At 43.0% G+C, this 14,311-nt stretch overlaps 1 protein-coding gene across 12 annotated transcripts in view; it reads right to left on the reverse strand.

Annotated features, from left to right (window-relative positions):
- LOC119464516 (CUGBP Elav-like family member 2) overlaps window positions 1-14,311 on the reverse strand; it is a 521,231-nt gene that overhangs the window by 19,755 nt on the left and 487,165 nt on the right. For 6 of the 12 annotated variants that reach the window (XM_049655498.1, XM_049655499.1, XM_049655491.1 and 3 more), the window contains 5 exons: window positions 11,173-11,199; window positions 7,933-8,068; window positions 6,178-6,254; window positions 3,614-3,682; window positions 456-629 (listed from right to left, as the gene is read on the reverse strand). In XM_049655498.1, the coding sequence (XP_049511455.1) occupies window positions 456-629; window positions 3,614-3,682; window positions 6,178-6,254; window positions 7,933-8,068; window positions 11,173-11,199 (483 nt within the window). The remainder of the gene's footprint in view (window positions 1-455; window positions 630-3,613; window positions 3,683-6,177; window positions 6,255-7,932; window positions 8,069-11,172; window positions 11,200-14,311) is intronic. The other 6 variants (XM_049655493.1, XM_049655496.1, XM_049655492.1 and 3 more) reach the window with 6 other exon arrangements.

Raw genomic sequence — 14,311 nt, forward strand, 5'->3', positions numbered from 1 at the left:
TTGTGGGAAAAGTGCTGTTATTAGGCTACAGTAATGCTAGACTGGGAGATGACTGTAAGCACTTCTTCTGACTGATGCGCAGCAGATTCTTATGCACCCCTTCCTAATGTCTATATGCTATGCACGTTGCCAGCTTTGAATACATGTTAGTTGTGAGTAGCACCCATCCCGTGTATGTCCTCGTCCAAAGTGTGCACTTGTTTAAACTTGCAAGTATAAACCAACAAACCCATCAAGATTACTACCATCATCAAGATTACTACCAACAACACAAATAAAAGCACGCACTGGTCCTGTCATTTCCTTTGTCCATCGCCTCTTGCTCGTGCTGTTAATTGGTAACCAAGAGTTACCAACCATGCCAAACTCACACTATGCTCAAGCGGAAAGCATCAAGTCTGCAGTTGCGTTCGTCTCAGGCCTAATAAGCAAGGGTGCCAACGCAGGTGACTCACCAAAGCACTTGCTGAGGTTGGTCTGCTTGTCGATGAACACCTTGGCGGAGATGACATTGCCGAAGGGCATGAAGGTCTGCGCCAAGTCACTGTCGGTGAACTCTTGCGGCAGGTGGTAGATGAAGAGGTTGGCCCCCTCGGGACCTGCGTACGAGGCAGCCGCGAAGAAGCACTCTGCCACTCCGTCAACACAGCCGCTCACACCCGGACCCCCAAGCATACACACACACACATATACATCCACTTCATGCATCAACTTGACACAAGGACACACACAAGCACACAAGAATGAAAAGCTTTGCATGAACAGTAGCACTAGTATCATTAGGTGGTAATCACATGGGGGAACCCTCGACACGGAGGGGAGAACAGTGTCATGTATCGTTACAGTGCTTCGCGCTTCTCCCCTGCTCACACAGACTGCAGTGATTGAGGCTTTTCAATTACGGCAGATAGCTTTAGTAGCCTACACTCTCGACACCAAGCGTATGTGCAATCGTAGGTAGGCTGTCCCAAAGTGATATGAAAAACACAAGCTATGTCACTGCTGAGCTTCTACACTTTCATGCCACTCAACAACAATCATTGCAAAGCGAAGAAGGCCGCCAAGCAACCGCAAAGGCAGTAGCGATTTTGATGCCAACTCTATACTGCCGGTAAGCGTGGTATGATAGGTTGCTAGACTAGTCGGCAAGATCCCCGCTGTCTCCCCAGCCAAGAGGGGATGTTTTATACTGGTGCAGCAAAATGTCTCCCATCACTCGGTGTTGTCTACTTCTGCGCCCTGGCCCCAAAAAGGTGCGACATTGTTGTCACATGATGTGCTCTCCCTGCTGCAAAGTGAGAGATTTCTCCGCCGTGTGAATTCCACTTAAAGTTCAAGCAGCAGCAGCCTGCTGGCTGCGAGCAAATCTAGCCTTGCGAGACTTGCCGACAATCACTGCAGAATCCATGCTTCCAATAATCAGTTTGTTAAGGGAGCACTAGTACACATTCTCAGAGTTGTAGACATTTACGACACACCCTTCACACATAAAAGGTTAACACATGACAAGTATGGAGGTTGAGAAACATTAGATGTTAATACTAGAGTTCGTCTTGAAACACCAGACCTGGCGTTATTGATATTATTGTGGCATCATGCAGAGCAAAACTTTTATGACATTGCACAGCAATTAGGCTACGTTTGATGATGTTACTCATAAAGACATAAACAAGAACGCCACATGCATTTATTTTGGCTGTGCTCGTGGAAAACGACAGCAATTTGCACGAATTAGGCGAGCCACTGCGTCATGACACGACACACCAACCTCCTGGCTATCAAAAATTCAAATGGTTTGCAGAAGCAAGCATCATGGCAAATTAAATAACGTGCTCTGACGCTTCCCAGTATTTTTCTAGAGGGTTTGGATTTTCATTTAACACACACAAAAATATGCCAACTGAAAAATGTATCAGTATTCTTTAATCGCGGCAGAAACACTGAATCAATCCTGATTGTTAAACTACTTTTGAAGAAATTTGTCACATTTGTTTTATGACAAGATGCGCTACTATGTGGTCATTTAGTGGGTTCTCTTCTGTTCTTTTTGACAGTGAATGATTTACGTAAGTCAAATGTCTCAAACAGCTTTGCATTTTTCAAGTGAACTGCACGTTAACTACTTCATTCTGTTTTCGTATCGAAGTACTTTTGACAGTTTAGGAGTGGAGCAAATATATGTGAACACAACAAAGTTCACAAAGAAATTCAAGTTCTTTATCTGTTCAGACTTTATATTCTGTTATTATGCTGAAGATGCAAGAAATGTGTCAAAACAAAAGTTTCAACACATGTTTAGGTGCCTGAAGTCATTAATCAACAACATACCGAAGGTTACATAAGTAAAGGAAATGGTTACAAACAGACCACACACTTCATGGTGTCTATTGTTTAATAGGCAATATCCTGTTTAGGAAGGGCAGAGCTTGCCTGTTTTGCTGCTGAATGTATTGAAAATTCCTATCATCTGTAGTGGCGCCAGCAAAACAGTGTACGTTTTCTCAGTAAAACAAGGGTGACAATGTCAGCTGTCGTGGTGGGACACAATGTGTGCTATGCATTTCGCCAATGATGAATGCTTTTGACTGGTGCTGCCTAACACTCCCAGGGTCAATCTTGCCACCCAATTGCTCGAGAAAGGGGACAGGAAGATGGATGCTGTGGTAGCTTAATTGGTAAAGCGCTGCACGCGTAATGTGGATGATGTGGCTTTCTCTCCTATCTGCAGTAACTTGTCTTTTCATTCACTTTCACTTTTCCTTATTAGTTGTACAATGAAAATAGACATAACAGGTAATTTTCCTTATGCCTTTTCTGGCTTCATTGCCCGTTCGCTTCCTACGGTTGTTACTGACAGAAAATTGAGCCCTTGATTCCCCTTATCCTTCCCGCTCTTAGCCTTAAGATGGCAGATAGCAGTGCTGTTGTTTTCACAGTGGCATCTTTAGCTCAGCACCGTCATGAATGACGTGTTAGGATTTACACTAGCTAGAATATACAGCTCCTGCACCCCCAAGAACTTGGTACCAAAACGACATACAACGCGAAATGCAACCTCAGTGGGAAATCTGACCACAGACACTCCAGTGATACACACCTGGAAAGCCAGCTATACCTGCTTCTGTATTTGTAACTGTTTTCGGTGCTACAGTGTCCATATATAATTCAGTCTGCAGAAATTATCATTCCACATGGCCTGATGGACATTCAGTCAATTACCCTAAACTATTTTTTTTTGCAAGTAGGCCCTTGTTTCATCATAATTGCTGCATTTTGAGGCAATGGAACCAGATTTGTTCTATGATGCACACAAAGACAGTTACACTGACGTCAGTTAACATTGGCAATATGGTTGGTACGACACAGCCATCCCAAATCGCGAGGCTCGGCCTTGAATCACCATGGGTGCCATGACCATCTATTCGCTTACTTTTGCATTCTTAAACTAAGTCACATGATTCATCAGAGCTATGCCCAGCCATTATATCACTACAAACAACACAAAAGCCCCACATACAGTCATCGCAGTAACATCACTCGCACATCCCAAGCATCCTCGCCACACAGTTAACGAACATAAAGAGATAGAAAAAAACAAGGCAGGTCCTAGTACCTTCAACCTGCTTTCCAACAGGGTTCTGTGACTGCTGCAGACCAATCTGCGCAAAAGCTCCAGGCACAGCTAGAACAGAAAGGAGAGAAGGAAAAGAAGGAAATTAAACTACATTCCTCTTCAGGAGCACCTCCAGTCTGCTGTAGCTGAAATGCACCTACTCTAAGAAAAAGTGTACACCCTTTGGGACGTATCTTCGTCCGATAACAATAATTGTCTTCTGTCATTCTTGCCTTTCCATTCTTGAAAACACTGCGCTCACTACTTTCCAGTCAAGAATGCTATGTCACGCTGATAATGCACATCGTACTTGTGACCTGGAAATACCGGGCACACGCAAGAAACGCAAGGACATGCAAGACAGATGATGATTAATGTAGTGCGACAAGTTGTGCGAAACTGATTTCAGACTGTAGAGGAGAACCCTCTAAGTGGTCCAGGATAATATACTGAGCAGTGTAACAATGACACCTGCCGTGGTGGTTTAGCAGCTACGGTGTTCCGCTGCTAAGCATGAGGTCACGGGATCAAATCACGGCCGCGGCGGCCACATTTTGATGGGGGCAAAATGCGAAAACGCCCGTGTCCCATGCATAGGGGGCACGCTAAAGATCCCTTGGTGGTCAAAATTAATCCGGAGTCCCAAATACGGCTTGCCTCATCATCAAATTGTGGTTTTGGCACATAAAACCTCAGAATCCAAATCCTGTAACAATGATACACTCAAACTTTGTCGGAGAAAAAGTACTGCCAGGAGGAAAAGCCTGCAGAGCACGCAAGTACCAGACAAACCAAACCGCTGCATTACCTAATTCTGCATATTTGCCGCCAAGACTTGCCTTAAGTGTGTGCAAGTCTGCACTCAAACAATGCGTGCACAAACTGTGCGTGGCCTCGGACATGGTGGCTGAGTTTACTGATAGAGTGCCCATGAAACTGACGAGACGTGGCACTGAATATAACGGCTCGCAATATAATGAATCAGAGACTTTAGTCATGTGTTGAAGTAAAAATATTAAGTGCACGTTGAGTGCATACTAGTGAGCAGAAAATTTAGTTAAGCAACTGTCGGCATTAATTTGTATGTCTCCATATCTTCATTAAATTATTGTTTTTCCTCTACAATATTGCTCAAAAGGTGCAATAATAAATAAAGCCTCAGAAGCGATACAATATGTTTAACCGCATGCCAATGCTGCCAGAATATATAATGGTACTTTCCTGCCTCTTTATCTAGTACTATACGAGTGTTCATGCAACAATGCAATACACTGCATTGAAATATAAATTGAATAAAGTGGAACGTTTGCGTGTTGGCTGGAGTTCTTTGGAGTCACACTGCTGCAGGCTAACACAGACAGCATTCAAGTCCATATTAGAAAGCACAAACATGCAGGTCAGCAAACACACGCTGAATTTATTAATAAGCAAGAAGCCAGCGCTCACATCCTCTAGCTTGTGCTGTGGCATAAGTGCTATTGTCACGTGTTTGTTTGTTTCTAGATGGGCCTATAATTCAGCACAGTTAAAACAGATTTTATAACGAATTTGAAAACTGGAAAAATGCAACATGTGACAAAAAAATTCAAAAAATAAAAACAGAAGAAAAAGTATCAAGTCAGAACCCTGCAATTCCAATTTTGTCAACTTCAAATTTCCGATAGATTAATTATATATAACTGCAATGCCATTCTCTGCTGATGAGCTGGAAGAGTTGCAAGCTAAATCAAAAATGAAATAAAGAAATCTCCCCCTACATGCTGTTGAACATGCTACTTCGCAAAGCAGTGATTTCCTAAAGAACCGAGCTTGAGTCTAACGCCTGTAGTGTAACACCCAAAGCGCTGACTTTTATATTGTTCACACAGGCAATCTAAAAGAGATGTACAGAGATAAAAGTCAGCATATGGAGGATGTTAATGAGATGAGAATGAGAACTGCAAGATTTGAAGATCATGTAGTAATTGGCAAAGTCATAATTAATAGATGAAGTATGGATTCAGACTAGAACAAGCTCCTTGATGGCTCCTTTGCTAAAGACATGGACATCTTTGGCCAAGTGCGGTCGTTCGAGAGCAACTTTCAGTGTATCATTATTCTCCTCCATTCCTCTCACAAACACAGCTCTCCACTGCCATGCGAGTCAACAAGGTGCCATTGTCATGAGGCTATCATATCTCCGTCTTCATCATTATTGCTGTGCCATCATCATACTGCAGTCATCACTGCGATCCTTGTCACGCAGTCGCGTTGTCGTGCGAGCATTATCATACCGCAGCTGTCATCATGCTGTTAACTGCTACACACTGCAAATACCTTAGGAATCCCAAAAGCCCACAAGTCTGCAATAAGCACCATCAAAATTTGATTCAATGAACGCCAAACAAAACGATTTTCTGTTTTCTGCGTATTCACAGAAGAGCTCCCAAGGCATGGTTTCCTCTAACATGTGCTAGCTGATCTTTCGGTGATTGGCCCAGCATTTACGAACCGACAGGGATGCCAATGATTGGAGCGACAATGCGCTAGCAAAGCCATGCTGCGGACACACACGAAGCACTCACATGGATACTGCTGCATACCAGAATAGGCCTGTGCCAGGGCATCCAGGCTCGGACCGTTGGCAGTCAGACCACCCGCACTGCACACAGGAGAGGAGAGAAGATCAAGGTTGCATCGGTGATGACCGCAAGAGCAGACTGCCACATACACATGTACACATGTATGCACACAAAAAACGCATTGTGCACAAGCCATCGACAATGGCTGTCAAAAGTAAGCAAACAGCCAAATCCAGGAAAAGCCACAAAAGCAATATGTGAAAAAAAAAAAAAAAAAAGCACAGTAACAAGTATGTCGAATGCCATGCTGGTGTTATATATTGCATTCTGCTAAGTTGCGGAAAAGGCTACTTGGGCCAGACAGGCAGATACTATAGCAAAGTTAAAAAAAAAAAAAGAGCCTCGATGGTTTTTTGTCTCTTCATTGTCAAAATAGTACCTGCACACCCTGTTTTGGAGACACGATCATTCTAGGCAGACACGGGTGCAAGTTAACTCGCCTGATTATAGAAGCAAACTGGATTGCCAGGGATGGCAATGCATGCGTTAGAAAATCTTCTATTGCACTGTCTAATAAACAATTTGGATTTCTGCGCATGCGTTGAAATTATCAAAATGTTGACATTCTTTTCTCTTTGAAAGTGGCGTGTATAATCACTTTGTTATATATATAGATGTGGGTACTTTTTTTTTGCCGTTGAATAGGTAATTAGGCATGTATTTGCTGATGCGCAAGGCAGATGGGTATGAGTAAGGCATGGTACCCAGAAACAATCATATGGTTGGAAGTCAGCGCCCTGTCTGTGTCTCTCACGTGCCTTCTTGTGTCTCATCTGTATATGCTACAACATTATTCTAAGATGCCATACCAAAAAGCATGCAATGCAACACCAGTTGCCTTCAAAAGTTATTAGCTTTATTATGGTGCACTTGACGGCATATATTTGCTGAGGTGAGGATATCCAGATAGTGTTTGTTGTTTCATTACGCTATTCTTAGAGACCAGAGCTATCAACCAGCACATCAGTAGTGGTAGCATAGGTTGACAGCATGTGCTTCTCATAGCGTTAATAGTTGGCGTTCAGTAACGAATGTGGCCGGCAACTCAGTTGCGTAAACGCACTTGCCTTTTGCGCCGGCGCCTTTGTATTGGTGGTGAAAGTCTAACTAACGACCACGAAAATGGGCAAAAGAGCCAAAGAAAGAAAGCTCTCTGGTTCTTCAACAATGTGTATGTGTGTGAGGGGAAGGGTTTAACACCTGAACCTTGGATGCATTTATTTCCGCTATGTGTTATGTGGGACCCATGCAAATGCCTACAACTCTCAAGCAAATATACTAGGGTTACAGCGTGAAAAGCACTGACAAGGGCAAAGTGCTGCGCTTTCCGTCTTTTGATTGTAATCATGTCCGGTGTCCTGCTTTTTACGTAGTAACCCAAGTATCACGGAAGATTACTAACTATAGTTGGGTACAACTTTAGAAAGCCGCGGCATTTGCCCCTCAAAGAGCCTCCACCAATGGGTGCACACTCTAACTAGACTGACGTCATGAGCCAGACGGCCGGTAACCCCGCCGAAGGAGAACATGGCAGCCCGCGCTTCAATCTGCTGCCGAGACGAGTCAGTGGGACTATTTATTTAGTCGCAGAGGCAATCGACTGCCACGCTTCGGTCATCTGGGCGGGCCCTCTCCTGCCTTCTTAAGTTGTACCCGACAATAGCCTGATCCAAGTCGCTTCTGAAGCCGAAGACTCACCCGTTGACGTTAGTGAGCGCGCCCATTGTCGTGAGCGAGTTGGTGCTCATACCCAGGGCCATACTGGACACAGGACTCAAAGAGCTGACGCCACTCAGGGATGAATTGCCACTTGACGTGCTCCCAGACACATTTCCTACGCGGGGTGGATGAGGAGGAGGAGGAAGAGGACAAGAAACGAGAATGAATTTTAGTGGCATGGCCCATGAGAACGTACCCACAATTCAGCAGTGGGAAATTCGTGCAGGATGGTGCTTATTTAGGCAAGATATACACATGTGTATATATGCACGTGCATATATTTGTGCTTTCTAATGGGACAAAAAGCAAATGGCACACACATATGCCATGTTGGAGGTTTGGTGTTATCTCCAACAAAAACTTTTGTTTATTGTACCCGACATTTCGGAGCAAGCTTGACTTCTTCCTCAGGGGTGACAACGGTCAGAAGCTGACCTTTCCTTGAATAGGTGATAAAAGTATGCCACTAAAGTTACTGTGTACGCTCCTCCAGGGAGCAGAGTTGGCGTAGGCCCATCGTCTTGCACGTAAAACCGATAAAGGTTGCCAGGGAAAGCCACATATCTTTGCAGGAGCCAATCGCATCGCTACATCAACGATCCTGGTAGACCTGCGCTGCCCCCGTGGTCTACCTGCTTTATCTCAGACCGCTCGAGGACCACTTAATTACGACACATATGAGCTATAGTACTTGTTTGATTTGCTCTGAACAAACAGAAATAACCAGTTGCATGTGGCCTAGCATTGGATCCTTCGTTGTGCACAGTGTGGTGGAGCCATCTGTTGGAATTGATTAAACAGTTAAAAAGAAAGTGTTTATCATGTGGTTTTTGCGCTAAAAAAAAAAAACCATGACAGATTCATTTCAGAAGCAGTTGTCTGGACGTTGGCCATCAAAGAAATAACCAAACTGTGGCTAGGAGGGGGCACTGCCATCGTCAACACTGTTTATCTGGGCCTTAGTAGCTGCTTCCCCACTCTGCATGGCTGCTTTTTGAACCATGTGACAGCGCTCAGCAAATAGCGGTGCGAACGGCATGTGGAAAATCGACGCACAACTCTGGCTCCCTACAAGAGCCATATACGGTAACTCTATGTGCCACCAGCCAGCACCCCCTTTTGTGTAACTTACTTCAAAAAAATTGCAACTCCTGTCTTTAACACTGAAGAAGGAGCCAAGCTGGTTTCAAAACGTCGAGCACAATAACGAAAAGCAAGCATTGGTCAGAGACATGTCTATCCTCTCCTCTCCGATGTATCAAAGGTAGAGAAGAATATGGTGAGTTATGCAAACAAATTGCTTTTCGAGAATAACTAAGAAGTTGCTCTTACTGTGATAAGCTAGAAAAGATGGAAAAATGAAAGATGGACAGTGACACTGCCTTGAAGTTCCTGCGGCAGCCAGCCAATTTTTATCGGTAAAGATGGACTACACCGCAGAAAAGCCAAAGATTGAACTTTGCAGGTTTCAAGAACTTTTACTGTATCACAATGGTCTAGATACGAGAAAGTGCTAACATTAAATCCATGCAGTGCTAAGGCTTCAGTGTGAAATTCAAGAAATTAAGTCGGGCATTAATTTCTTTTTATAGCAAACCTCTTACCATAAAATTAACAAAAATAGACTTTCAAAACAATTGTTTATGTCTCAACAGATTTAGTGCTTCTCTTTATTGTTTCTTAAAGCAATCAGACCTGCGCTGCCATATACATATTCAGCTACCCAAGTGCAGTGTTTATCGTCTGCTTTCTGTCTGCGAGTGCCGTGTTTGTCGTCTGCTTTCTGTTTGAGGGAAAAGTGGCATTTTATTTCATAACCACATTTCTCCTACAATACAGGTGCTGCACCTTCAATTGATCCCACTAGTGACACCTTGGATTTCCTGTCATGCAATATCCAGCACAACAATAACCATAATGAATGAATGGCACGACTTTTTGCCTCATAGACACGGTAATGAAGATGTCTGGATTAATTTTGAGCCTGGGTTGGGTCCTTTACATGCATCAGCACAAAGCCACTTTTGCATTTCAAACTATCACAACTTAACCCCCAGCAGCTGGGAGTTGACACTTCGACATCATACTTGGCGTTGCAATGGCTGCATTTGCTGCGCCCCTGTGGTGGGAGTATGTTTATACGATGGGTATTAGCTCACTTAAGAATAATGCTGACAACAAAGTGAAAATAGGCCTGATGAGCAAATGCACCAGATGACAAGCGTCTTTCATGACAGCCCCTTCCAGTCGTTTAACCTAATTGAACTGGCTGAAAGTGACATTTACAAAGTGATTGATGAAGATGTGACATGTCAAAGGTATAAAACTGACAGCCAATGTAGTAGTATGGCATCTCACGCAGCATGAGAAAAGCTACACTTGTAGTATGAGGTAGGTCACATACTTAGGCTTGTCACACATTGCTGCAAAATTTCCTTGGCTTTATTACCTTGAGTTTTTGGATTTTTTTTCCTCACAAACTTGCTATATTGTTGCCAGCTTTAATTTTTCATCATGCAAGAAACTGGTCCAGATGAAACATACTCTAACAAAACTAATATCAGCAGCAGAGGCTAACAGTTGTCATAACGAATTTGTTAACTACCAGGCAATAGTTGCAATTAACTCAAATCAGGCCACCTGGTGCTGGCAGACTTGATAGACTCAAGCAAACACAGACTACATTGTGTTCTAAAGAAGCCAAAGACTGAACATGGCAAGTTTTGAGAACATTTACTGCACCACAACAGCTCATGTGCTAAATGCTCATGTACTGCTGTCTGTTGCATCTGCTGCGCAGTCATATAAAAATACTGCTAGCTGGCTTGATGCTGAATGACCTGCAGCCTTTATTTTTTTCATGTTACTTTGTAAAATATAATAACTAAATACTTAAATATAAAATACAATAAATAAATGCTACTACCACTGCTACTGCTACTACTACTACTACAAATCATGGGTTCCTCCCTAAAAGAGGGCAACTCTGTACATGAATGTTCCAGAAGCAATTACTCAAAGTCATCGACAGCAAGCTCATGGGCAACAGACAGTTGGACAACCACAACACTAACACATGACATCACGAGGTTGAAGGGGTGAGGGCGCAGTTAACGGAAACACACATACACACACACACGACAAATATTGAAACGAGAACACAACACGCTTGTATTTTCACTCGCAAGTTAAAGAAGTGATTCTGCGGACGCTCCTCACCTGCCGAACTGCGTCTGCTGAGGACTGCTTTTTGAGCAGCATTTCAATTTTTTTTTTGTATACAGAGTTCATGTTTATTTTTTTGCGTGTGTTTGCATTCGTTTGCCATCAACCGTGGTCCAAAGGAGGAAACAGAGACAAGAGCAGGTAGCCAGAATGGGGGGAAAACAGGAGGGAGAAAAAAAAGAACAAAAAAGGGAGCAATGTGTTAACAGATCCAAAAGAACATAAAGAGAATTTGCAAAACAAAACAGAAACAAAGGTGGCCCCAATGCCACCAATCCCGTACCGATCATATAAAGCCAAACAGTAAAACAAAGCCGGGTTTCAACTAGAGAGCAGTGAGGTTAGGACATACTTTCGTTTTGCTATGCCTGTTAAAAGTTTATATGTAAGTAATAGGACCCGAAAATGACAAAAACAAATTAACCAAAGATGAATAAGGTTGTACTTGAAAGGTTCAGCATACATCATGCAAATTGAGGAGCCTAAAGCCTCGATGCACATAATCAAAACAGATCATGCCTAGTAAAGAAACTGGTTAGTGTTGTAACGTATATAAGACACAATTAACTAAAGTTAGCATTATTACTCATTACTGCGCTGAAGAAAATTCTTTATGCATTAGGAATGATGTTAAAAATGCTTTTTTTTGTAGAATAAATGAGTGAATCTAACAGAGTTTGTTGACACATACATTTGCCTAAGCATATTCAGTGCGCTTATTACATATGCTAGCCTTGTGGGCAAAAATCAGATAACAGGAAATTTTAGACGTCATTACTGAAGAGTGGTACATTTAAACTTGTTGAATTTATTGCACTTCTACCAATATTTACAGCAAACATTAAATAACATGTTCTTTATTGTCCACCTACACATATAAGGTAAGCTTGTACACCCCTTGAAAGAGAGAAAATGCCAAATAAAGTTGCTAAGCATACCATTATGCAATTCATTGCTTTGAAACAAAAGTGAGCAAGAATTAGGAAGGGCCTGCTCAACAGAAAATTTGCACAAATTAGGTGCTTCCATTAGCAGGTTTAAGTGAGGCTAACTGTATTGGCCTATTATATGCATAAGAAAGGATTACACAGCATTTTAAAATTTGCACTACGTCAACTGTCCATGCATTTAGTGCATAGTGCATGAAGAACTACCAGGAACTATGTGCTGGTCTATCGATGTCATATGAGGTCAAGCCAATGTAGATTGTGTAAATGTGTAACGTCATAATTTAGTTTTGCACATTAAATTCTGAGGTTATTCAATATCTCAATTAAGGATTATACTCTGTTTTCCAAAACGAACATTCAACCTGACAACCTTGTACATTTATGCAGAAAGAAAGGGCAAGAAAAAAGACGGTATGAGTCATGCTGTGGTTTTGCTGCAAAATTCAAAATAATGAATTCTGCCTCCATTTTCACTCTTAAACAGTTACCTTTTTTCCCATCAAATGCAGAGGGTTCCAAATGAGGTAATCAGCCAATGAGACCGATTTCGAGTTTCTCTTCGCTGCACCTTAAAAGGAGCTCCCGGGAAGCATTGAAACTAGGTACCTATTGATAAAACTCAGTTTTTCTTTTTTTGTAACTCATTTTTTTCATTGCCCAAGGTCGGCCTCAGTATACTTCCTGTGGTAAAGCTAAGCCCAACCAAATGATGCATTTGCTGCCCTTTTTTTTTTTCATAACGCTTCTCAATGTAACCCACACCACACTCTTCACTTTTCCCCCACTATCAAGACTAACCTTTCCTACTGAACCACTTACAGTTCAGTAACCCTCATCTTACTTTCCCATGGTAAGGGAGAGTGGATGTATACGAGGGACGTTCATAAAGCTTCTGTTATAGGTACCATGAATTTGGAACAGGTGTACACACCGGGAACAGGTGGTGGCGGGAACCGGTGGCAGTATACGGTGACCATCACCGTACACTGCCACTAGCTCGGCATGCATCTCCTTGGCACTAAGTCCCTTGAAATGCAGAGAGCGGGCCACTGCTTCTGCTTCAACTAACTTTCCCGATGGACGCTGCCATTTTTATTTTGATGCCCTAGTGGCATTCCGCAGTGCTGAATAGAACAATGTTATTACAGTAGGCCCTCTTTATAATGAAATCGTTTACTCTAATTATCGCTTTGTTCAATATTTTTCCCAGTCCAGACACAAACTCATGCATTTTAAACTGTGTTACTCAAAGAATATCGATAAGTCCCTCCACTTGGAGTGAACTAGCAAGGGGCGTGTCTGCGCTTACGGAGGTGCTAATCGCTTTTCTCGTTGAGCGAAGCTTTGCACGCCGTGCGAGTGTGTAACCCTCTCAGGCGCCGGCTACGCCATTGCGGTGCCTGCGCACCCTTTTTGTCCATGCTGCACCCTCGTGTTATCACCGTCATGGCGCTGTGGCAACTAGCCAGGAGTGGGTGCGCACTGACGGTGGCGCTCCGTGCTTTTTGCGGCAAATGAGCAAGCCATCCTCTCCGTCACCAGCAATTACCATTGCGGGGACTGTGTACCCGTTTCCTCTATGCTGCACCCGTGCATTATCAGTGACAACTGGCACCGCCATGGAGGCACTGTGGAAGTAGTGCAGGACAGAACAGGCAAATGTTACTCCGTGTAGCCTTCCGCATGCCTGGCGTGTATAAAAAATGCGCTGTGCCACACCCAAATTAGACTTACGTGAAACTGTTGTGCTGTTTAAGCTCTACCTTTTTAGCTTTTATGGAGCAGTCGCTTTTATCGAATTACTGCTTATATAGAATTTTTTTGCTGTCCCGTTCACTTTACTATAACGAGGGTTTACTGCATATTCCACTGAAAGTAGAGAGGCATGTACGATAGCCATCAAAATGAGGTCACGACTCCATTTGATGCCTACCATGTATGCCTGTTCCAAGTTTATGGTACTGAAAATACCACCTTTATGAACGGCCCTCCTAAAAATATTGCCAACGAATGCAGCTCTTGCTCCAGTGAAGACGAGTCCCCTTGTCGAAACGTTGGCTCCAGCCGCAATCTTTCCTTATTAGCCAACTGTTGATCACCCCTTATGTGTCATTTAAACGTAAATCACTGTGCACTCTTACGTACAATACTTAACACATCTTTTTATTTCAATAATGACATTA

The sequence above is a fragment of the Dermacentor silvarum genome, chromosome 9, assembly GCF_013339745.2.
Source record: "Dermacentor silvarum isolate Dsil-2018 chromosome 9, BIME_Dsil_1.4, whole genome shotgun sequence".
Lineage (NCBI taxonomy): Eukaryota > Metazoa > Arthropoda > Arachnida > Ixodida > Ixodidae > Dermacentor > Dermacentor silvarum.